Source organism: Varroa destructor, unplaced genomic scaffold (genome assembly GCF_002443255.2).
Source record: "Varroa destructor unplaced genomic scaffold, Vdes_3.0 BEIS01000003.1, whole genome shotgun sequence".
Taxonomy (NCBI): domain Eukaryota; kingdom Metazoa; phylum Arthropoda; class Arachnida; order Mesostigmata; family Varroidae; genus Varroa; species Varroa destructor.
In genome coordinates, this window is record NW_019211456.1 from 3,086,999 (window position 1) to 3,108,633 (window position 21,635).

The 21,635-nt window shown below is 41.4% G+C and overlaps 2 protein-coding genes and 2 long non-coding RNA genes across 4 annotated transcripts; 1 reads left to right on the forward strand and 3 right to left on the reverse strand.

Annotated features, from left to right (window-relative positions):
• eIF5 (eukaryotic translation initiation factor 5) lies at positions 1 to 16,116 on the reverse strand. Its single transcript, XM_022798832.2, has 6 exons — positions 13,123 to 16,116; positions 5,293 to 5,427; positions 4,779 to 5,048; positions 4,486 to 4,607; positions 2,811 to 2,928; positions 1 to 2,523 (listed from the first exon to the last, which is right to left on the reverse strand). The coding sequence occupies exons 1-6, from the start codon at positions 13,679 to 13,681 to the stop codon at positions 2,363 to 2,365; spliced, it is 1,365 nt and encodes a 454-aa protein (XP_022654567.1). The 5' UTR covers positions 13,682 to 16,116; the 3' UTR covers positions 1 to 2,362.
• LOC147756391 (uncharacterized) lies at positions 6,098 to 7,530 on the reverse strand. Its single transcript, XR_015324215.1, has 2 exons — positions 6,662 to 7,530; positions 6,098 to 6,161 (listed from the first exon to the last, which is right to left on the reverse strand). It is a non-coding gene; the product is annotated as an uncharacterized LOC147756391 (long non-coding RNA).
• Positions 16,117 to 16,397: 281 nt separating the features above from the next.
• PheRS-m (Phenylalanyl-tRNA synthetase, mitochondrial) lies at positions 16,398 to 20,585 on the forward strand. The gene is made up of 7 exons (XM_022798831.2): positions 16,398 to 17,074; positions 17,303 to 17,448; positions 17,665 to 17,871; positions 18,299 to 18,511; positions 18,855 to 18,986; positions 19,239 to 19,466; positions 19,911 to 20,585. Exons 1-7 carry the CDS (start codon positions 16,837 to 16,839, stop codon positions 20,115 to 20,117), a joined length of 1,371 nt encoding a protein of 456 aa, XP_022654566.1. The 5' UTR covers positions 16,398 to 16,836; the 3' UTR covers positions 20,118 to 20,585.
• LOC147756392 (uncharacterized) lies at positions 19,568 to 21,434 on the reverse strand. Its single transcript, XR_015324214.1, has 2 exons — positions 21,295 to 21,434; positions 19,568 to 20,102 (listed from the first exon to the last, which is right to left on the reverse strand). It is a non-coding gene; the product is annotated as an uncharacterized LOC147756392 (long non-coding RNA).
• Positions 21,435 to 21,635: the final 201 nt, after the last annotated feature.

The following is a 21,635-nucleotide window of genomic DNA, read 5'->3' on the forward strand; positions in this document are numbered from 1 at the left end:
TTATGATTTGCTGGAAGCTGTTTATTTCATTTTCAGTATATTTAATATTTTAATTAAGTATATATATATACTATATATATTATATATATATATATATATATATAATATAGAGAGAGAGAGAGAGAGAGAGAGAAAGAGAGACAGAGAGAGAAAGAGAGACATTTACTTGATGTTTACTCTTTTCTGCGTTCTTCGTTTAATTTTATCGAAAGCTCATGTTTTGTCAATTTTTCCTATATATGTCAAAGTTATGTCATGTCATCGTATTTTGCCGCTTCATTTCATTGTACCTTTCTGTCAAGTCAATTTTATGTTTTCATGCTAACCTTCTCCCCTGCACTTTTCGTTAGTACATGAGGGATAAACGGTTTCGATGACTTCCCTCCGGACGTTGTTTTTCTACCACACTATACTGTATAATGTGGGCACATGAGCTATTCACACGTATGAGGGATCCATTACGTTACGTAGTCGGCTCGCTCTAGTCATCTTAATCAACCATCCATTCACCTTCAGTTCTGTAACCCCTCCCCCTTCCCCCTCCCCCCCAAAACACCCTTTGCAAACGTCTCCCCTTATTTTACTACTATCATCACGACTAAACGGTGTCTAACGGGTCACAAGCACGTCACTTGCACACAGCTTAGGTCTATTGTTTTTTGGAAGCGTCGTTACAACAGGCTCTTCGTCGTTTGATATCTGTGCTTCTTGCATTCTTTTTAGTTCTCTAAATTAGTGTTTGAAGTATTCCACGATACATCTCGGTGAGCTACGTCAAAACTCCCACGGAAAGCGATCACTCGGGTAATTTTTTGAACTGTAATATTTCATGCAAATAATCGCGATGTTATTAAACGCATGACACCAAAAAACACCTAGCTGACGCAGAATTTTTGCAAATCGTTTTTAAGTAACAGTGTCTGTGTTGTCATTTAGAAGATAATATAGCTTTTCGATTTGAATTCACACCAAAAAATTTGCAGAGACACGATTGCAGTGGCCAAGGTCACTACTTGACTACGTAACGAAATTTTTCAGTAAACCTTATCAGTTTGTCATCATCGAACTTTTTCTCTGGAGCTCTAAGTTCGATGACGACAATACTGGCTTGTTCAAATTCGTGAACATCAACCACAATAATGAATGGTACCATTAGCTAGAAAATAACGCGCATTCGTTAAGCATCGTTGCATTTCCTCTGCAGACAGATCTTAGCGAGTACGCATTTCTCCCTGTGTAAAAACTTCAATGAAATAACTTTTTTTTTTCTCTATGTACCACAAGCTTCCTGCAGTTATAGTCTAATACTAGTACATCATTTAGCTCGAGACACGTAATGTACCAGGACTAACAAGGCGCAATTCACCTAGGACTTCTTTCATATAGTGACACAGCCTTAAAATAACATAACACCACCCTACAGAACCACGTGTTTCTCAAATTTCTCTTATCCTTGAAATGTTTCCATATAGTACAAAAGCTAGCGAAATCATTTTATCTAATCATAGATATAAAACGCGTACTTTATAGGCACATCAACCTCACGAAGATCGATGCAAATGGGCAGTTGTCTAATGAAGACTTAACAGATAACAAAATGCGACGTGAATGGACTTCAATACCCTGGCGCATTAATGACAAAAACAGTTGAATAGTACCGATTCCAGTTAGAACTCCTTATTTTCAAAGAACCTCTACACCATAAATTCTTCTAGAAGAGACCAGAGAAATGCAAAAAGATTACAAAAAGCTACGACTGAACCTAAGCTCGACTGGAGCTTGAAAGGAGACTGCTCGAGAATAGAAGGACACGTCTGGTGTTTGGTTACTCGAATCGTTTCATATTATCCTTCGTTATTTCTCATTTTCTTTACTCGTTAGAGTATGTCTTATTTGTTGATATTTCTGTTAGGCTTTTGGGAACCCTCGTTTTTGTATTACTTTTCTCTCTCCTTTGGGACGGACCTCCAGGCTAACAACCATAACGTCATACACAGTTGCCTAAACAGGATGACGTATCGTCAACGAGTGAACCCACAGTCAGCGAAAACACCGAACATTACTCCAATTCTATTCAGTTTCCGACAGAAAGAAAATCTATCGGCGATAGTTTTTTTCTACAGACGCAACGCCCCAGTCGCGTCGATCGAGTTCGGAATGAGCACGGATTTCGAATCCATTCTGCGTATTGTTAGGAGTCACGGTGATGTGGGTGCATCGTTACTGCCTTCTCGAGAGCATATCACACCAAAAAAATAAGGGCGGGAGCGTTTGTTCTCTATAGATTTAGAGTTGTTTATGCCTCCTTTCATATCCTCATTTTACGCTCTTTAATTCTCCAGCTCCCTGTAATAACTCGTATTTAGATGTCATCGATATCAAGGTCGTCCTCATCGTCCTCCTCAGCGCCCGGCCCATTGCCATTGCTCTTCGAGCCACCAATGTTTGGCTTCGATACGACTTCCTTCACTTCTTTCAGACCTTCTGCTGTGTGCCGGTCATCGTACTCGATTTCCACCGCATCTGTAAATATAACATGGAGCCTACTTAGAATACTTGCAGAGACAGCTACGCAAATTAGGTTTAAACAGTCATCAAGCACCTACGTCACTAATGGCCACTCAAATGCTCACAAATGTGAAGAAATTCTATGAACCAAATATTCAGCCCGTATTCTAACAAAATTAAAATGAAGCCATGACAATTCTAGTCCAACTTACGGTCCATAGCTGTATTACTAGATAGCTAGGGTCATATGCTTTTAAAATGACGAAGTAAAACGGTATGGTGACTTTAATATTCCGCCTTACCCTCATCTGATTCATCATCCTCGCTTTCTTCCTCGGCGTTCTTGAGCCATGTAATGAATGGCTCTGCTTTTTCATGGATCTGCGCCGCAAATTCCTTACCGACGTACCGTTTGCTCACCTAGAATAACAACATCGGTAAAAATATCTAAGAGATTTTGCTCTTAAGAGAGTTAAATGCGTCGTCTGCTTCGTAGTGCATATGAAACCGTAACTGTAGCTACCAATACTTTACGATAGGCGACAAAGCCGCTATAGCGTATTTGAAACGAACTGGGACACTTCTAGCGAAAAAATTCACTCGCTATCCTTCATCATAAAATGCCAGAAATGTGAAAATTGAGCGAAAATAGTAGTTAAGTTCTCACACCGACAGCACCATACGTGTGTCCCCACAGAAAGTTTGACTAAAACGCCCGTGACAATGTTATTTCTCTCTGGCCCAGGATGGGTGTCCCTATGAATGTGTTCCTAACTTCGATTCTCCAAAAGAGATTAATCATTAATGACGACGGCTGACTTCCGCCTTCCATTCTATTCTGACTCTGTGGGGCAATCTAATCGCACTCTTATTCATTCTCCGTCTTACTGAAGAGCCTTCCTGATAAAAGAGGGCTGAGGAAGTCGGTCGAAGTCTTGTATGCAGAAGACTTTCTCGGCGCTTATTTACGAGTCGAACAGGTTATAAATGCAGCAAGCCCTAGTCACGCTTCACGGGGCAGTCACAGGTCTGGGACTTATCGTAAACCAGACGAAGACGAAAGGAGATAAGGCTGCAGCTACTGACACCTTATACCTTGCCATCTCGCTTCTTGCTATGTTAATCGATATCCGTACTTAGGCTTGTACCCCGCGAACGGCAGACCGCACAGATTACCGAAAAATGCGTAAAGGCAGTGTTGCCCGCATGGACGACCAAATCACTTCATCGTTTTGCCCTCGCAACCGGCCTCAGTTTGTTTGACCTTATGGTAGTTCCAATCGCAACGTGTAGGATACGCATTATATAGAAGAACTTGCAATGGAGACCTTCATATAATTCGCGTCAAAACCTTCTAGCTTGAAAGAGCAATTGAATTACAGTGACCTGAAATCGACTCGTTTATCTGCTAATCGACTTCCGAAGTTCCTAGCGACGAAAACCATAAGACGAAATCTTGGAAACGGAAGATTACTAGACTTCTTTGCTTCGGATGCGATGAGTACACGAACAAAGGTACAAACCAGTTTGACAAACATGTCGTCATTCACCCTGCCATGCATGCCTTCCGCCGTACTCTGCAGGAAATCGTGTTTTTACGAGCCTGACAGTACATTAAGGTGTTTCAGATGCGAGGGAAAGTGACATTACGCGAAGTGTTTCAAATGGTTTGAAGTGATTCCATACACTAATTTCGATATTGAAGGACTGGGTTGTATTTCTGCACTACTGCTAACCAAGGCAGGAAAGTAAAGCTATTAATAGTCACATTGCGGTCATTTAAGCTGTAGTCGGTGTTCCTGTGGCTTCTGAAAAATTTTGAGTATTGTGAGTCTTCTCGTTGGCGAGCGAACTGATATGAAATGATTTAAATATTTCACCGTTATTGAAATTAAGTGCCCCAATACAGTGCCTCCTAAAACAGGTGCGGTTAGTTAGCGTTGAAACGAAACAGGTTATGCGTAAATACTTTCTTACCTTCTTGGCCCATTCGAGAAGCTGATCCTCATCGACGATATCCTCGTCATAGAGTACTTTCAGTACAACTGCGCTCTTCGCAAGCAGCGCATCCTTATGCAGCTTGATCGTTTGCTCGACGCCTAATAGACGATTGGACAGCGATAAACTCGAGATGTAGTTATTTTTTACCTTGTGTCCATGATTGAGCTAACCTAATTACAACAACAGTAATTTAAAGGGAAACGAGTGACTATTTCATACGCATCATTGTTTTGGTTTTACACATGAGTTTTGGTCTCATGAACACGTACCGCCAAGCAAGTATTTTTGGGCCTTTTTGTTGTCATTCGTAAACAGCCGGAACAATTGGGAGTTCGCCTTTAGCAGTTTGATCGCCTCGGCATCGAGGACAAGCTCACAGAGCACCATAGTCGCCTTCTCCTTGATCTCCAATCGGCTTGCCTCGGCCAGAAGTTCTTTGTACTTAGCAGATGTTATCGGCAAGCGATCCTGTACGAACTTGTAAAAGATGTTGATACGCTCTTCCTCGGGCTTGTTCGTGTCTCCGTCCAGCATCAGCGCTACATTGAAAAGTTACACACAAAAAGTCAATAAAAACTTCCATAAATGGGATAGTACAAGAAACCTTTTGTTTCTTCTGTAGGAAATATGGTATTAGTTCCCTTACGAGAACAGTAGGGTTGGAAGTTCAGGAGAGGCCGGTTGAGGAGAGTAAATATACGAGAGTAGTAAAAATAGAGCAATAGATAGGTGTCATATAGAAACAAACTCAAGTTTGTCTATTTGCTGTTGTTGAGCACGTACTTTTGGCTCCAGCGGAGAGCTCCTGCATTCTCCGCTGCATGGCCTCAACCGTCGTGTCTTCCGCCCAGTCATCGTCGTCGTCATCACCGCCTCCTTCGATGAGATCGTTATCTTCTGCCTCATTTTTATTATCACCTGTCAACAGCAAATTCCAGCGATAACATGTAAGCACATATTGATCCTTACTGTATTCGACTGAAAATCACCAGTTTCCTACAAGAGCATAAAAATGATTTTCATTTTTTGTTATATTCCTCCAGCACTGTAAGAACGCTAAACAGAAATGCGGTAGACGCGAATTTAAACAAACACATCCTTTTTTAAGTTTCCACATTGCATAAAAGACGCGTAAGTATTCTTTCAGCGCATTATCAATACACGACCAACTTCACTGAACGAGCACTAAAGGACCTATCTTTCTGTGATCAATCCGACGGACATCAGAGACAGTAGTTCTTACTGTGTCTTCACCTACAGTATGTATCTTTATTCGTCTTGTCTTACAGCAGTATGCAATCACTTTATTCGAAACATCATGGTTATAATAGTTTCTTCAGCTTGGTCCACGCTCCACTTAGCCATCGAGTCCAAAACAGTGAAACTAAGTTCCATGCAATGGATTCCATCACATAGCCATATAGACTCATCGCTGCTTTGCTAATTCAGTGCTATAAATAAACGCTTACCGGACTGTCGAATGAATTTTGTAATGCTGACCGATAATATTTTTCAGGACATACTATTTACTATCTAATGTTCTAAACACCTTTTGCAATGAGAGCTCATAGTCTGGAACCCTTGAAAACTTACACCTTTTGCAATGAGAGCTCATAGTCTGGAACCCTTGAAAACTTTGTGCTTCTCTAGTTCTGTAAATAGTACGCATGGGTCGGAATCTATTAGGACAACGTAGGTTATTCAGCGGAAATTATCGGCTTTGTTGGGTAAAGGTTTTTGTCTATAGCACTAGCTTCTGGTGTCAAAACTGATCATGTAAGCTTTAAACTCCCACATTCAATTGCTTCGTCCTGCCAGTGCTTCCTGATCTAGCGGGTTAAGTATAAGAGATAAGCATGGACGGCTCATTTGCTACTAGTTAAGGTTTTCTTCCAAGAAAACCGCTTCGTTCAAGAAAAACAAGACCACGTACTGCTACTGCCGCTGCTTTGTTACTAAGAGTAACACGCATCACTATGTAGATAATTCTATCATGGAAAACAAAACAATGAGAAAGAAAATGCCGAATAATTTACGACGAACCCGGAGCAAGTACTTCCTTGAAATCAATTGGCACAAGGACGGCGAGTTAGAATTCGTATTTTTTGCATATTTATTTTATGCAATGAGTTTTAGCGATAATTTCCCTTACATTTCACAACTGGCAATTTATGAACCCAATCCATTATTTAGAAGTACCGTTAAAGAAACAATCTACTGTCTCTCAAACAAAATCTCTTCCATATTTTTGACTTTACATGCGAACAGCTTCGAACGTTTTCGTAACTACATTTTTTTTTACACAAATAGTCGCTCCGATATCGTTGTATTCACGGTTAGGAAACCAATTAAGGAAAATAGAACAAGAGTGCTCTACCGCCTTCGCACTGCCAATATTACTTTTAGCCCAACGGCTTCAAGGGTATGTGAACGTCTGCCAGCGACCTCTAAAATATCTGCAAGCTTCCACGAAGTCACTATGACTATATAATCTTTTGTAAGCACAACTTTGTTGAAATGCCACATGCGTAGATTGTTGAAACGGTCTATGACACATCGTAGTTTCGATACAAAAATGCTTCTGCTTTAGTGACCAGTAAGAAATGCGTGTTCGAATACAATGGATTTTGCTGCGCTTTTATATAAACGTAGACCAAAGTGGCTCAATTTCATGACACGTAAGAGCACAGTCTTATTCAATCAACGTTGCAAACTGCATGTGAATCATAATACTGAGCTTCGGGACTTTTTTCGGAACCGTTTTCATAGCCGTTTGGTCCTATTTGCACCATAACACTCGCATCATTTTTGCTAACGCAGTTTCCCGTATTGTTAACTGACGGACTACTTCGTTCAGTAATCACATGTACACAGCTGTAGCAAAACACTTGCTAGTTAACTATCCAAAAACATTCTTCATATAAATGGATTTTATTAGGACTTCTACGAGCCGCAACGCGCAATACTAATAGTGCCGCTACGTTTCATTGAATCACAAAAAATGGTGTCTTGACCCATATTACGTGCCGTAATTGTTACTGTCAACAGCCCACAGGTCGAAAAAAATTCGTCGGTGTGATCTTATTCGCCTTACGCACTATATGCTTTACCTCGCGCTATGATAAACGGAACATCGTAGTGGTGATTAGAACTGACTAAGTTATGAGCTTGACTATTCTTACCCGACCGACGATTTTTTCCACTGGCGGTTTGCCTCGCATACGTGGCAGTTCGTCAACGTTACACCTGTGTGCAGAAAGCCTTACTTATGCCCGCTGGCAACTCCTAACCGCTGCACCTCTTGTTTGCTAGCTTATTCGCTTACTACTGATGCTGCTGCTACTGCTGCTGCTGCCGCGAAAGTATTCCCAATAACAGTTCTTTAGCCACGTCTATCGATTGCCACGACCAATGCTTGCCACTAAGAGTTATCATCAAAGCAATAGGGCAACAGCCGCTGGTTCCTGCAACTGCCGCGTTTCGTAGCAGTAGTGACTATCCCGTTTTGTTGCTGTAACATTGAATGGCTGCGGCAATACTGCGGCTCACCTCAACGTCTGTAGCTAACCAAGTTTGCAGCGGCGTCATACGGGGCTAAAACGGACAGTACCCGACGTTCGCTGGCCATGCCACACCATTGCTGCAGTTAGTATTTGTCATCGATCGGTTTACTTCTACCATATATTACAGATGGTAGTCGTTGACTGACGATGCTTAACAATGTCCATTTCTGAACAACAAACAACGCTCAGCCATGCACTAGATGGCTGATAATGATATTTGATTAGTCACAACTCGAAAATAATTCTATTTCTTCTAATTTTCCTCTTTTCCCGGTGAAAACCAATTACTATCACTAGCATCCTATAAAACGATATGAGACACGGAGGAGAGAAAGAAGGGGCTATAGTGGTACGCGCAGAGCGTGATACATGAGACAAGATGAGACGAAAAAAGAGGAATATTTTGGTGATTGCTTTCTAATCTGATGTAGCTGTCACAAAGCCACACAGAAATAACGCAGCTAAATAAGTCGAGGAGAAAGCACAAAAGGAAAGTTCGCTTATTCCATTGCTTTCGCTTCTGCTGTTGTTCTATGGTACACCATAGAATGATAAAGCTCCTAGAAACATCTTTGTATCCCGCATGATACATTCACTGACTTGGCTCTTTATGGCTTAGCTATAATCTTGCTGCAGTGGCTTGTAATTTCGCACGGACTGATTAGCCTCAAAGTGGAGTGGACTACAGAAAATGGTTCTTCACTAATAGCGGAATGTAAGCACGAGTACAGCGTAACCAACATAGGCTAGCAGGTAATCGAATATTTTTAGCGCCTCACTCATTCTTCAAAGAATAACAATCTTCGTAATACTAGAGATAGTAATAATACTGTACGCCGTCATGATGAAACCTCCCTGACCTTTAGAAATTAAGGTTTCGCCATTGTGAGTGAGGAGGAATTAGGTTGCACGCCGGCGGCTTTACAGCTGTTGGTCGGTTCCGGCTGTTTACGTGGCTATTTCCTGTTGAGGCTGCAACAGCATCGACGTCATTTGATAACCAGAATACCACTAGTAGTAATAGATACTGATTGGCAGACAGGTCATCGCCTTAGCTGCCGATGTAGACGAGAGGCGGACGCACTTACTTTGCCCTATTGACGCACGTTCTTTGGGTCTCCACTGTCCAGCAAATACCCTTTCCCTAAAAGACCAGTTTTGTCTCTCATCTTGGTATTTACTCTATGTACGTGGTAACTGTCTACAATAGGCAAGCATTACCACCATTATCAACTACGACGCCCTCCCCAAACAACTGTTGTCCCACAATAGGAACAGAAATCAATTATGAGACCGCTTTTCTACTAACATGTGGTGTCTGTTCACTTGGAGCAGTACCGCAGTTTTTGGGTCTTATTAATTATTATTTTTTATAGTATATATTATATACATATTTATATACACATATGTGTATATATGTATATAATATATACTATAAAAAATAATAATATATATATATATATATATATGTGTATGTGTATGTAGATATATATATATATAATATATATATATTTTATAAAATATATATATTTTATATATTTTTTTTCAACGGATTAGGCACAGCTCGCGCCCCTGATAACGTAAACCTGCAGAATGCAGAACAAACGTATGTTTATACATAATGCATATGGATAGATTATACACATCTGCTCATACGCCACTATACATGTAATATTATACATATGTTGGTCAAGTTTAAAGCAGGCTACTCAAAGCACAAAACGAAATCTTAGATGCTTTCCTAATATATAGCTCCTTCAACCTTCGCGTTGTTAGTATCGTGCGAACGACTAGACAGCCAATCGACATCGCCATGTAACAGTTTACCCTTGCCACAAATTCACTACGTAATGTCCCATATGACATATCCAAGTGCGAAATCGCGCTTCTGCGCCGCGTGTTTTCTCGGTGGCCCAACATGCCGTTGCCGTCACTGCTACTATAGATGGCCAAAATGCAGTGCGCTGCAGTGAACGCGCTGCACCGAATTAGTGACGCGAAAGGCTCATAGCCAGCTGCAGGAGAACAACAGCACCCGACATTGCGAATGCAGCGACACGACAGCAAGGTTTCATCAGCAACGTTGTATAAAAGCACAGACAAACGTGATGTCACGATCTTATCGTTACTAGAACGCCGGTATCGGTTAGTACTGCAATACTACTGGTCGCAACGGCGGCAGCAATGGCCCCGTTCTTGCGAAAGAATAAACGAGAGTAGCAGGTGTGACTGTAATCACACCCCACTGACTGGTACGAAAGATACCATTATGTGCTATGATAATGCACTGATGCTGAACATTCTTGCCAACAAATATTGTCGAATGCTTGCCATTGTTAATTCACGACTACGGTTAGTAAGCAAAACGGTCACACCGATCACGCAACCCACCCAGCGTATAACAGCTGAGAGTGAGGTTTAATCGAGAAATCGACTCCTTATCTATCAAAGCATATGTTCATGCAGACGCTTAGGCAAATGTCGGTTATTTTAGCCGATCTAGTCTTTGTGCATTACACAGTAAAACTGTTATTGGCTCACGGAAGCACGACGACAAATTAAGAATAACCTGTGAACGGGTAAAAATACTCGCACCGTAAGTTGTACTCGCATATGATGTATATGTATGCACAGCAACGGCGATAGCAACGGCTGTGCTAAGCTCAAGTATTAAACGCTAATAATTCAAATGTAAACGCATCACAACAAAAATTCTCGACTTTACACAGATTCAAAATAGTGCGCGTACATTCGCCAAACGCGTCTTCGCAGTTAGCGGATGTATCTGTGGTTTGCAATAGAGAATCTGTACCACCCTAACTCTTCTCGTATGTAAATACGGCTCAATACTGCTTCTGTTCAACACAACACTTTCAGCGATACGGAAAGTAGTCATCATATACGGCATTTGTCCATATTATAACAGACTGTCTTGCTTTGCGTAAACATTCTTAGAACTAACTCTGGTGGATTGATTGCTCCATGGATGAACTAGTTCTCCGCAAATGCGGCTAGTGCACTGACATAGCAGCTGACTGCTATCTTTTTAAAAAGATCGCATTTAGTAATTAAACATGCATGTAAAAAAAAACATGTAAATAGCAGTAACGTTTCGTTTCTGAAAGAATTGTGAATCATTGGAATTTTATTCCTCTCTTATTAATATATTATCCATATAGAAATATTGATTTCTCCCTTATTTTTTGCTTAGGTCAACTTATTAATTCTAGGCTATCAATTGGTTTGTTGTACTTCACCTTCCGTAATGAATATGATAGGCTATCAATTGGTTTGTTGTACTTCACCTTCCGTAATGAATATGATATTTTATTCTTTTTGATCTCAGTGACTAATTTTTTTCCAGAAACGAAACGTATTATTAAATGCCTATATCTTACATGTATGCACTATACTCAATGACTATTATATGCAGTTTTCTTCAAAAGGTCGCAAAGTCTGCATGAGAAATAGATAGGGTCATTACTCCTGATAAATGCAGCTAACTATGTAAGGATACTAGCAGCATTGTCAGCTGACAACTAAATTGCTGCATGGGGCAATCAGTCTGCCAGAGGTCAACGGTAAGGATAACGTTTACATTGTCATAATGTAAAACACACAACGTATGAGATGCTTACTTTCCGCATCGCTGATTTTGTGTATTACCTGTGATATGTGAAAAATAGATCATGTACCAACAACACAGGTATATCCATTATGTGTGAAAATTCATGTTTGTTTTCAGTTTGTTTTCATAGAGTTCATGAAAATCCTAACCCAATGTATCTAAGAAGTTTTAACCGTTTTTCTAGCTAAAAAGTAACGTGTCTCGGATGCTATGAGTCGCGTCGATTCAACGTTGATGTCTTTTGAAAGCTGAGATTTGGCAGTCATAGGTGAGCTAAGACTGGAATATTTGACACTTCTTGATAAATTGCTTTGAATATCGATGAAATCTCTGTATATACTCTACGATTTTAGTTCGATAAAAACAACTGCTGTCGAGACTCAAAATTTTACTCTTTATGGATAATATTTGTTATAGGAAGAAATGGTCGAATTTCAACGCGAAAAGTGATTACCGCGCGGATCGACCAGTTACAGAAAAAAGTCAATATTACTCCTAAAGGTGAACGAAACCGGTACGTTAAGTAGCCAAAAAACTAAGCATCAACTATTTACAAGTTTAAACTGTTTAAAGAAAGCTGGGTGCAAAAGCTCGACATCTGGGTGCCACCTGAATTGACGTAAAATGTTTTTAATCTATGAGGCTCTACACCAACGTAATGAATCCAGCCTAAAACTATTGATCGTGAGCGGTAATGTAGCAGATAAGGTAGTAGTGTGAAGAGTACTCCACATATTACGACGTAAAGCAGATGATTGTTTGGTAAGATTGGAATTATACATTACACAAAACGATAAGGATTTCTAAACATCCACAGACTGAAAATCGACCGTAATTTGTGAACAATAGGCGTCTTCCACTATCGCAGTCTTATTGTATCTTAAGCTACTCAGCAAATTGAGAGAACCTGGTTAGGACAAATGCCTTGATCTTGATGCTCCGAAAAAAGAATTCCTTGGTAGTTATAAGTTACTTTCAGTACAAAAATACAGAAACACCATATTTTTTCGCTCAAAAACTTGTAAGGGTTTTTGTTTCTTTCTATTTCTTTCTATCGTCAGACTAAGATACTATAGAGACCAGAGAATAGGAGGAAAGATATCAGAAGGTACTTCAATCAAACTGGCGCAGTACTCGTCTACTTTCGGTTACAAGCGGTCAATACTTTCTCGATAACTGTAGAATTCATTAAAACATTTACAGCATTGCAATAGTAAGTAGAAAAATGCTATACACAGCAGCATTATCGGTGTTTCTAAGCTGGCACTTTCTGCAGATGATTGTATATATTCACAGAGAGACGTATCCTAAACTCAAAAATAGAAGCTAACGTAAAATTTACGAGCTTTACGCGATTCCATGTGTGTTTACTACATTCATATCTGTGTATAATAGTAATTTGTAGTTAACAACGCTACATACCGTCAATGTCTTCATTTGCGGAATTCGTGGGCGAATCTGAAGCGTTATCCTTATTGTTGTTGTTCCTTTTCTTATCCTTTTTCGGGGTTTTGGCATCCTGCTTTTTTGCCGTACTCTCTGGTGGATTTTTTAAAATAAACGTGTTCAGCTTATGGTTAGTCTCTAGCTGACCAGAGTAGCCGCATGCCTTGCACGCTGTCGTGATGATTGCACGTTTCGGAAGCACCGTCAAGACCGTCTCGGGATTGTCGCATGACGAGCATAGGACGTATTTCTTGATGAAGCCGTCGAGGATATCCTGCAGTTTGTTGGCATCATGCTGCCCGTTCACGATATAGCGATCTTTCTTCGAGTCGAACTGGGTCTGCGAACCAAGCTCGCATCCAAAATACTTTGTGGGATAGGTCGGCGGACGGCTGAGTGCCTTAGCAATGTCACTCATATTGACGATCACAGTCTTGATGCCATTGCCTTTTCCCTCTACCTTGGCAATCAACTTAGGCATCTTGTAACGATAGAACTGGTCGTTAAGTGACCGGTTGACGTTGACGTACGCCATATTGTCGTCGTTGGATGGTAATGCTACTAATGTTGTAAGCGGTTTTTAAAAGTAGATTTGGATGTTTTCGATGTTTCGATTCCACGGAATGGTATAATTATTTTTGCGGACGGCGTTTGTCCCTTATGAAGACACAGATTTGTGTCTGGGGCTGCACCTCGTTAAGCGGATGATGGCGGTAGCGATGGTGCCTCGGTGGCGGTGAGTCGACAGCGTGGTCGGTCGCGGAAGGCGCCCACGGTGTTGCTGTCGACGAAGACAGTTTGTCGTTGGCAAGGCTACTAAGCGTCCGGAACAGCAGCGGCGGCGGCGACAGTATTGGAACTGGTTGTCCTTCAGGTGACACGACGACGGAGAGTCCCCCACGCCGGAGGCGGTTTTGGCATAAAGGTGGGATGTTGATGTTAGGACTTTCAGGGTGGCAGAGGTTTGGGAGTGGGTTTTGGGAAATTGGCGGTAGCTGGGACACGGCGGTTAACGACAGATTATCACCTATAACCTTGGTGTTGTCGTCCGCAGCAGCAGCAGATGCTGAGGCGAAGTCGTTTTCGGAGGCGCTTCCAGTGTTGGTAGCAGTAACTGCAGTCTGCGACAACAGGACAACATTCAGATTCCGAGGAGCTTCTAGTCGGGCTTCGTCGTCCTTGCCTTTATGGTGGCTCGATACCTTTTGCCTTACCTCGACCGAACAAATATCGAAGACAGTTACTGATTTTTTGTCGCTAATAGTTGTCGACGGCGCTGGCTTCGAAACTATTAATATCGGTTCTGTTGCTGATTTTTAATTGCAGATATAGATGTCAAAGATTGTCGTCGTCGTCATTCGACGCGTTATTTCGTTATGTGACAGCAGAGGATACAGTTGTTGAAGCAGCCGGTAGAAGTGCCGCGACGTTACAGCAGCAAAGGTTACTTGATGTTGAAGCGTCAGCTCCCGCCCCCCTGTTCTCGATTTCTTGAGCGGCTGATAATAATGAAGGAGTTGGAGAAAAATTCGTGTTCACGCGTTGTCGCACTAGCTACTAGCGCAAGCGTCACTGAGGATGCTGCTGCTGTCGTAGCCGAGACTGTAGCTGTAGCTGATGTTCAATCCCGCAAGTAGCAGGCGGTCAGGTAAGCTGGCGTGAGGTTGTCAGCAAGCCACTGGCTATTGTAGCTGCTCGTAGAGCATGAGTTGTCCTGACACCGATCACTCGGTGCTTGGGTCTTGTGCAGCACTTCAATCTCCTCCAGCTGCTGCTGTCGCAGCAGCAGCAGGTGACTACAGGAGTCTCGACAGGGGCGGTGCCCTGTAACAGGAGCCCTGTTCTGAGGGCGACACGGGCGGCCTGGGTGGCCGGTTTTATGGCCCGCTTGGCCGGCTGTGGGTCGACGTGGATCGCGGGAAGGCGTCGTGCCGACGTGGGGTGCGGCCGGGAATTGGGGTGACGGGTCGGCGGGGGACGCCGGCGACAGGCGGGCGGTTGACCTGAGTCGAGGCACGGCAGGGCGACCACACCGCAGCGCGCGCCACTCACCCTCATAAACAAAAAATCCAAAGAGGCTTCGCGCACGGCGATCAACGGGTTTGCAGGACAGGCACGGCTGTCCTAGAACTGCTGCTGCTCAGGCAGAAGGCCGATTTACAGTCTTTCTGCTTACCTGCGTGTCGGTAGATCTAATGGAGCTTGTAACGGCAGAAGCCGTAAGTTAATGGCCTGGGCACGTTACACTACTTACCCAGTTGACGATAGTGAATATGAGCGAAAAATCGCGTGCAGTAGTAACCCGTTGCTCGCACTCACACGAGGGACACAACAGGACTTTGACCGCTAAAACGAGTGAACACGAATGGTCAACAGCAAAAATTGGCGAAAAAGCAAAGCGACGCTGCTTTCTCGTCAGATTAGGTAGCTATAGCTGGCTAACGGGAACAGGCCAGCCACACTAGGTATCCAGATGGCGACAGAAATGCGAGGCAGGCCAAGTAAGCAGCAGGCGAACTAGCACCACAACGGCTCTTGCAGGAATGACTGGTGTGATAGTGCTGCTGTCTGTACCGTTCTTACTGCGGGTGCGAGGCCGACCGATATGGCAGCCAATCTGTTAACACAAGTTGATGGTGATAATCGACTATCCTTTCACCTCACCTCACACTTTTAAGGGAATAAACAAAGTTCGTAAGCAATCGTCGTTAATGGCGCAGCCGTTCGCGGTGGACACGTTCCTCACGAAATCGTATCGAGGTTCGTCGTATCACTTAGAGAAATCGCAGGCACCGAAGCGAATCTCTACTTGAAATTAATCGACACAATCCAATGTTCGCACCACACAATGATGCGAACAACGAGGCTTGATTCGATCCGAGCGTTGATCTCCGTTAGCTGGACTGAGCTGTGCTGAACTGACCAGTGATCCCTCGTCGTAATTCGTCGACTACTCTCGTATGTCGCTGTAGTAGCACTGATGACGTCCTCCTGTCTGGCTGGCTGCGACTGCCCCAGGAAGCCCCGAGCAGTGGGAATCGTGTGCAGCACACAGCATCAATGGAGGCGCAAGCGAGAGAGAGGGCCTAGCGCCGCTTCTGGATACGAACCGTTGTGTAAGCAACGCATGCAAACGTTTTTCACATCGATTTCCGCAACTTCAGGTAGATTTCGCACCGTTAAAAATGCGCGGGACAGGCAATTGCAGCTGTGACAAACTACATGAAAACTGTGTATGCATTATTTGAAAAAGGCTGTTCGTTGTAAGATTTAAATAGTTTCTGTTTAGGCGTAAAACCTTGCATTTCTGCGTGAGTTCACACAAGTCTAGACGGATATTAACTGTGATAAAACTAAAACAACAACTCAACGGATTTCCTCGAACCGCGAAATTGTATGGCGCGAAATACTATCTATATAGCAGCAGCCAAAGGCTTGCCCGACTCCATAGAAGAGAAATGGTGAATGTGTGGTACAATGCCCGCCATAGGTTCTGTGCAACATCTGATCGTAATCAGCAAAAGAAAAGGAGCTGCATCTACAAAAACGGGTTGGAATTTATGCAGAGGAAGTACACGACAAAGCGCTATCCGAAAGCACGTCACCTCCTAGTCATCATTTCTGTCACTCTTGAACAAGCCAAACCAAAGGGTGTCCCATAGTCGCGATCTCTGCATGTAGGGGCGGAAAATGCTGACCATAGCATGCTCGCGAATGTCGATAGGGTTATGGCATGCTCCAGCCCCTGTAGCTATTGTGAGTCCCGCAGTAACACAGTTACAAGAACTGCGTATGCGATTTAAAAATGCGCGCAGATTTGCTTCCGTCTTTACAGATCCTAAGCCTGATACCATTCTCGTAAATGGAACAAAATATCAAACTGATGATTGGACAAATGTTACCCCATCTATTCTGCAGCATCTTCAAAGTGAGGCTTGATGTCAGCTGTTTATTCTTACTCTGCAAATGTATACCCACTATGTAGTATATGGTTTTAAACAGTGCTAACAGACTTATGTTTGTACGTTTTTTATTAGTTACAACCAATTATATCCTTCTCGAAATAAATGTTTACGATAAACACGAAGAAATATTTTTGCGAAACGTAATTTACCTTTGTTCATTGATATTTGCGTCGATTGTGTCTACATGGCAGAAAAACTGCATCTACGCGATAAGCATCCCATGAACTTACTAAAACAGCTTATCGTAAATCACTTCAACAAAAAACATGTCAACAGAAGGGGCAATCCGATCTTTTCTGTTTACGACCAACTCACACCAGTCGTCACCACTGAACAGGCGAGTATTATTTCTGCGAATGATGGGTTGTACTATAAAGAGTGGCGGCGGCGGTATTTTGCCTTAATAAGTAAACTTAGTAACTTTACACTAAGGTTAAATATTTCAATTACGCGTGCATAAATATGACGTGTATCGGATGTTTGTTTTATGCGTAAGCCGTAGCCGTTTCACTAACAGTCTAAAAACAATTTTTAAATATTCATGATTTTACAGAACTTCGACTCGCTACTTGTACCTACGGACCACCCATCGCGTGCGCGATGTGATTCATACTACGTAAACCAAAGCCATATGTTACGAGCTCACACGTCAGCCCATCAGAGAGATCTCATAGCATCTGGACTAGATGCATTTCTTGTTATTGGCGATGTGTACCGTCGTGACGAGATCGATCGAAGGCACTATCCAGTTTTTCATCAGGTTTAGTTTTCCACTTATTGCCTACTGCTATTTTACATTGTATGCTAGTTGCATTGAAGATCGCTGTTCTTTGCACTAGGCTACCTTCTGGCAATCTTTTTACCTCACATTTACAAGCGCCTACCGCTTGCACCGTTTGCGTAGACTATTAGAAAGGCAATAAAAAAAAAAAAAAAGTGCAATAAAACCGTACAAAAAGTAGAGTGTACGTTCTTAAGAAAACAATAGATTTAGCCATGATCTCTAACAAGTGTAAAAGACAGCAAGTGTACAATATCTTATTATGATGCTCTTTAAAGGCAAACAATCCATACCCAATTCTGTACTAAACCCAGTATTTCGTTAAGAAGAGACTTCAGGTTATTCATGAAGACAGGGAGTGGATAGCCCGTGTTCAACCGCATGTTGATTTTTACATTTTATACAGGTGGAAGGGGTTCGTTTGTTTACCAAGGACCAATTATTTAAGACACAAGCCGAAGAACTTGCATTGTTCGAAACTGTCTCGTCCCGCGCACAGCTGGATAATAAACAAGCCTGTCACTCAATGGAAACAGCTAAGATGCTCGAATTCGACCTTAAGAAATCATTAGAGGAGCTAGTTTTAGATATCTTCAAGGAAAAACTCGACTTCCGATGGGTACGTTCCGCTTTGCATTCACTATCTGGAGGATAGTACGTTTATTTCTTCTATGAAGAACACCAACAAGCTTCAGTACGTACATACCAATCAATGGCATTAAGCGACAGTTGAGCGACTCATTAGATGTGCAGTGAATTTCATTGTATATGCGAATAATGTAAAACCTAGAGAACTTTATGCTCTACAAAGCATTAAAAATATTTCAATATTTTTTATATTATATTTATATTTTTTCTAGGTAGCTTTGCCTAGAAATCGTTGTAAAATAAAATATTATTGTACGTATTGTACTTTAAAATGATGTGGATGAAAAAACGTTATTAATAAACACTTTGTCTAGGTGGATACGTATTTTCCCTTCACTCATCCGTCGTTTGAGCTTGAGGTCAAACTTAACGATGTTTGGGTAGAGCTTCTTGGTTGCGGTATTATAGAACAGTTACTGCTGAGAAATGCGGGAGTTCACGAAAAGGTAAATCGGTCAATCAATAGGCGTTGCGATTGGTTGATAAAGACGTCAATTAGGAACTAGTATTTGTTGCATATGTACAGTTTGCTCAAAGTTTTAGGGAAAAACACACGCGTGTTTAAAAAAATCTTTCGCTTCAGTATTTTTTTTTCTTTCGAGATGTCATTTCTTCTTCTGTTATTTAAGTATTAAGTAAAAATATCATGCTAACGATTAGTGCTACAGTAAACGCTGTATGCCTTTTTTTCATAATAGGTGGGTTGGGCATTTGGTATTGGTCTTGAGCGAATCGCTATGTTATACTACAATATCGATGACATTCGGACTTTCTGGAGTGACGATCCGGGCTTTCACGCACAGTTTAATTTCACTGATCCCAATAAGAGGATCTCATTTCATCCTCTCTCGAAGCATCCGGCCTGCATAGCAGATCTGTCGTTCTGGATACCTGACGGTTTTCTAGAAAACGATTTTTACGATATGGTAAGCGATATAAAACTAACTTCAAGCCCCAGCTTTTAGCTGTCCACCACAATAACCGAGTACTTTTGCCTTACAGTACTTAACTTTTCAAAAGACATGAATCATAGTTCCAAACACGTAGCTGTAGGCCTCGATTTTGAAATAGCTTTATTGGTTTGAATAATAACAGGACATTAGGACATTTTGTTTCTTTGAGGTCATCCTGATGGTTGTGACGTAGGAAGTGTTCCACCGGTCAAATACCTTCCGACACTTCGTTTGCTTCTATATATTGTTTATATTGTTTAAAAGACTTATTATTTCCAGCTATACCGCGGTGGACACTAAAATGGCACAGAGGTGACGATAGAGGTGGCCACTCTGGTTAGTCGACTAAATATGGGTGACATCATTGGAAGGTGAACGCTAATTTCGCATGTTAACGATTTCTTATGTTACTTCCAGGTCCGGTCAGTAGGGGGCACTCTAGTTCAAGAAGTTTCTCAAATAGACGTGTTCAAGCACCCAAAGACAGGCCGTACGTCTCATTGTTACCGTATCACGTACCGTCATATGGAAAAGACACTCACGCAGGACGAAGCAAACGAAGTGCACTGCGCCATCGCTAGTCAAGCGCAGGATGTCTTGTCTGTAGAACTTCGGAAAAAATAAAGAAATTTTCCATTCAATATTATCAGGCTAGTACATTGAATGCGGTAAAATCGGCTAATCTACTATGTCATGTAAAGCTGTGGAAATATTATTGGAATATTACAATGATTAATTTAAAAAAAATTAAGAACTTTAAACAACTTTATGCCGTAAATTTAATTGAAAATTGATGTATTTAGAATTAGTTAATTAATAATTAAGAACAGATTAATTTATTATTAGCTGTTTATTTATGAACGGTTATCATCACAAATGTCGAATAATATGGGACGTCAGGATAGTATTTGAATAAAGGATGTATATAAATACTTAGTACTTGGACAAAATTTCGAGATGTCCTGTCCTGTATTATTACAGGACTTCAGGTTCGTAAATTTAGTCGTTAATAATAATAATAATGCTGATTTGACAGAAAGTGAGTTGCGCGATAGTGACCCTGAATTGTAAATAAATGGTTGACTAGATTGATTCCAATGAATTCTTGTTTAAAGTGGCGCGATTTTTACCTCCCAATAGTGCGTGGCTTAGCCATTAGTTCGGCGTTGTTTTTTCATAGTTGATATGAGTTACCTACTGTACTGTTAACCTGCGTACGTTATTTTCAGTATGTAAAACGTATTTTTCTTCTTTCATTACATTGATGTTCTTCCCATTCTTCTTCCAAAAGTGTTCAGATGATTCTAAACCCTTAAGACCGAAAACCATGTACGTTGCAATGTAAACAATTATTATATACACCTAAACTAACCTTGTGTATACATCTTATTAAATTATGGCAAGCCATTTATTATTATTAATGCATTTTTCATAGACTGAGATGTCTGTCTGTGAGGAAGCTCAATAGAGCTTCGCCCGCTAAGATTTTAGGTATTACAACATTTAAAAAAAAAATGAGAACACCAACTCCGACGTACATTTTCGGGAAGTTCACTTTTTCAAAAACTAGCATTTATTCGAAGGAAGCACATTACTGAATATGTAAGTAAAAACCATAACTTACCGCCGATAAACAATGTTTATACCACAAAATTAATAGTATAGTCATAGGCATTCGATGCTCTTGTTACTTGAATCGACATTAACATATGTTTTTTGTGCTTTGTTCAACTAAACGTGACGTGGCCCTACTCTGCTTATTAGGCAAATTTGCTTTGCGGTAGTCCTTGCTCTGACCTACCTTAAATACGTTTTATTCTCTATTTTCGAAGGTTCGAACGTTTCGATTTACTATACATAGGTAGTAAAGTGAGGATCGCACTCCTCATGCAGTGCCCCTTTGTATGGGCGCAAATCGTGTTCATTACTCTTCATACAAAGGTATAGTTGTAATTTAGTTTCTTTATGTTTACTAGTTCGTTCCAAATGGACGCATTCTGTTCAAATACATCGTGAAACCGAACAAGTCAAGGAGAGTCCCTGACGAGATCACCTGTCTATCTGGCTGAAATCCTATACAGAATGATCCGGCCTATTCTTCAGTAGAATAAGAACATTCAGTCTGCATTATGTAATACTTAG

Excerpts from the sequence above, each read along its gene's own strand:
- eIF5 (XM_022798832.2), bottom strand. The coding sequence starts at position 13,681 with ATGGCGTACGTCAACGTCAACCGGTCACTTAACGACCAGTTCTATCGT. Across the intron at positions 5,049-5,292 it reads GCTCTCCGCTGGAGCCAAAA|CGCTGATGCTGGACGGAGAC; the intron begins GTACGTGCTCAA and ends TTTTCAATGTAG. Across the intron at positions 2,929-4,485 it reads TTCTCGAATGGGCCAAGAAG|GTGAGCAAACGGTACGTCGG; the intron begins GTAAGAAAGTAT and ends TTGTTATTCTAG.
- PheRS-m (XM_022798831.2), top strand. The coding sequence starts at position 16,837 with ATGCTGACCATAGCATGCTCGCGAATGTCGATAGGGTTATGGCATGCT. Across the intron at positions 17,075-17,302 it reads TATTCTGCAGCATCTTCAAA|AAAAACTGCATCTACGCGAT; the intron begins GTGAGGCTTGAT and ends TCTACATGGCAG. Across the intron at positions 18,512-18,854 it reads AAAAACTCGACTTCCGATGG|GTGGATACGTATTTTCCCTT; the intron begins GTACGTTCCGCT and ends CACTTTGTCTAG.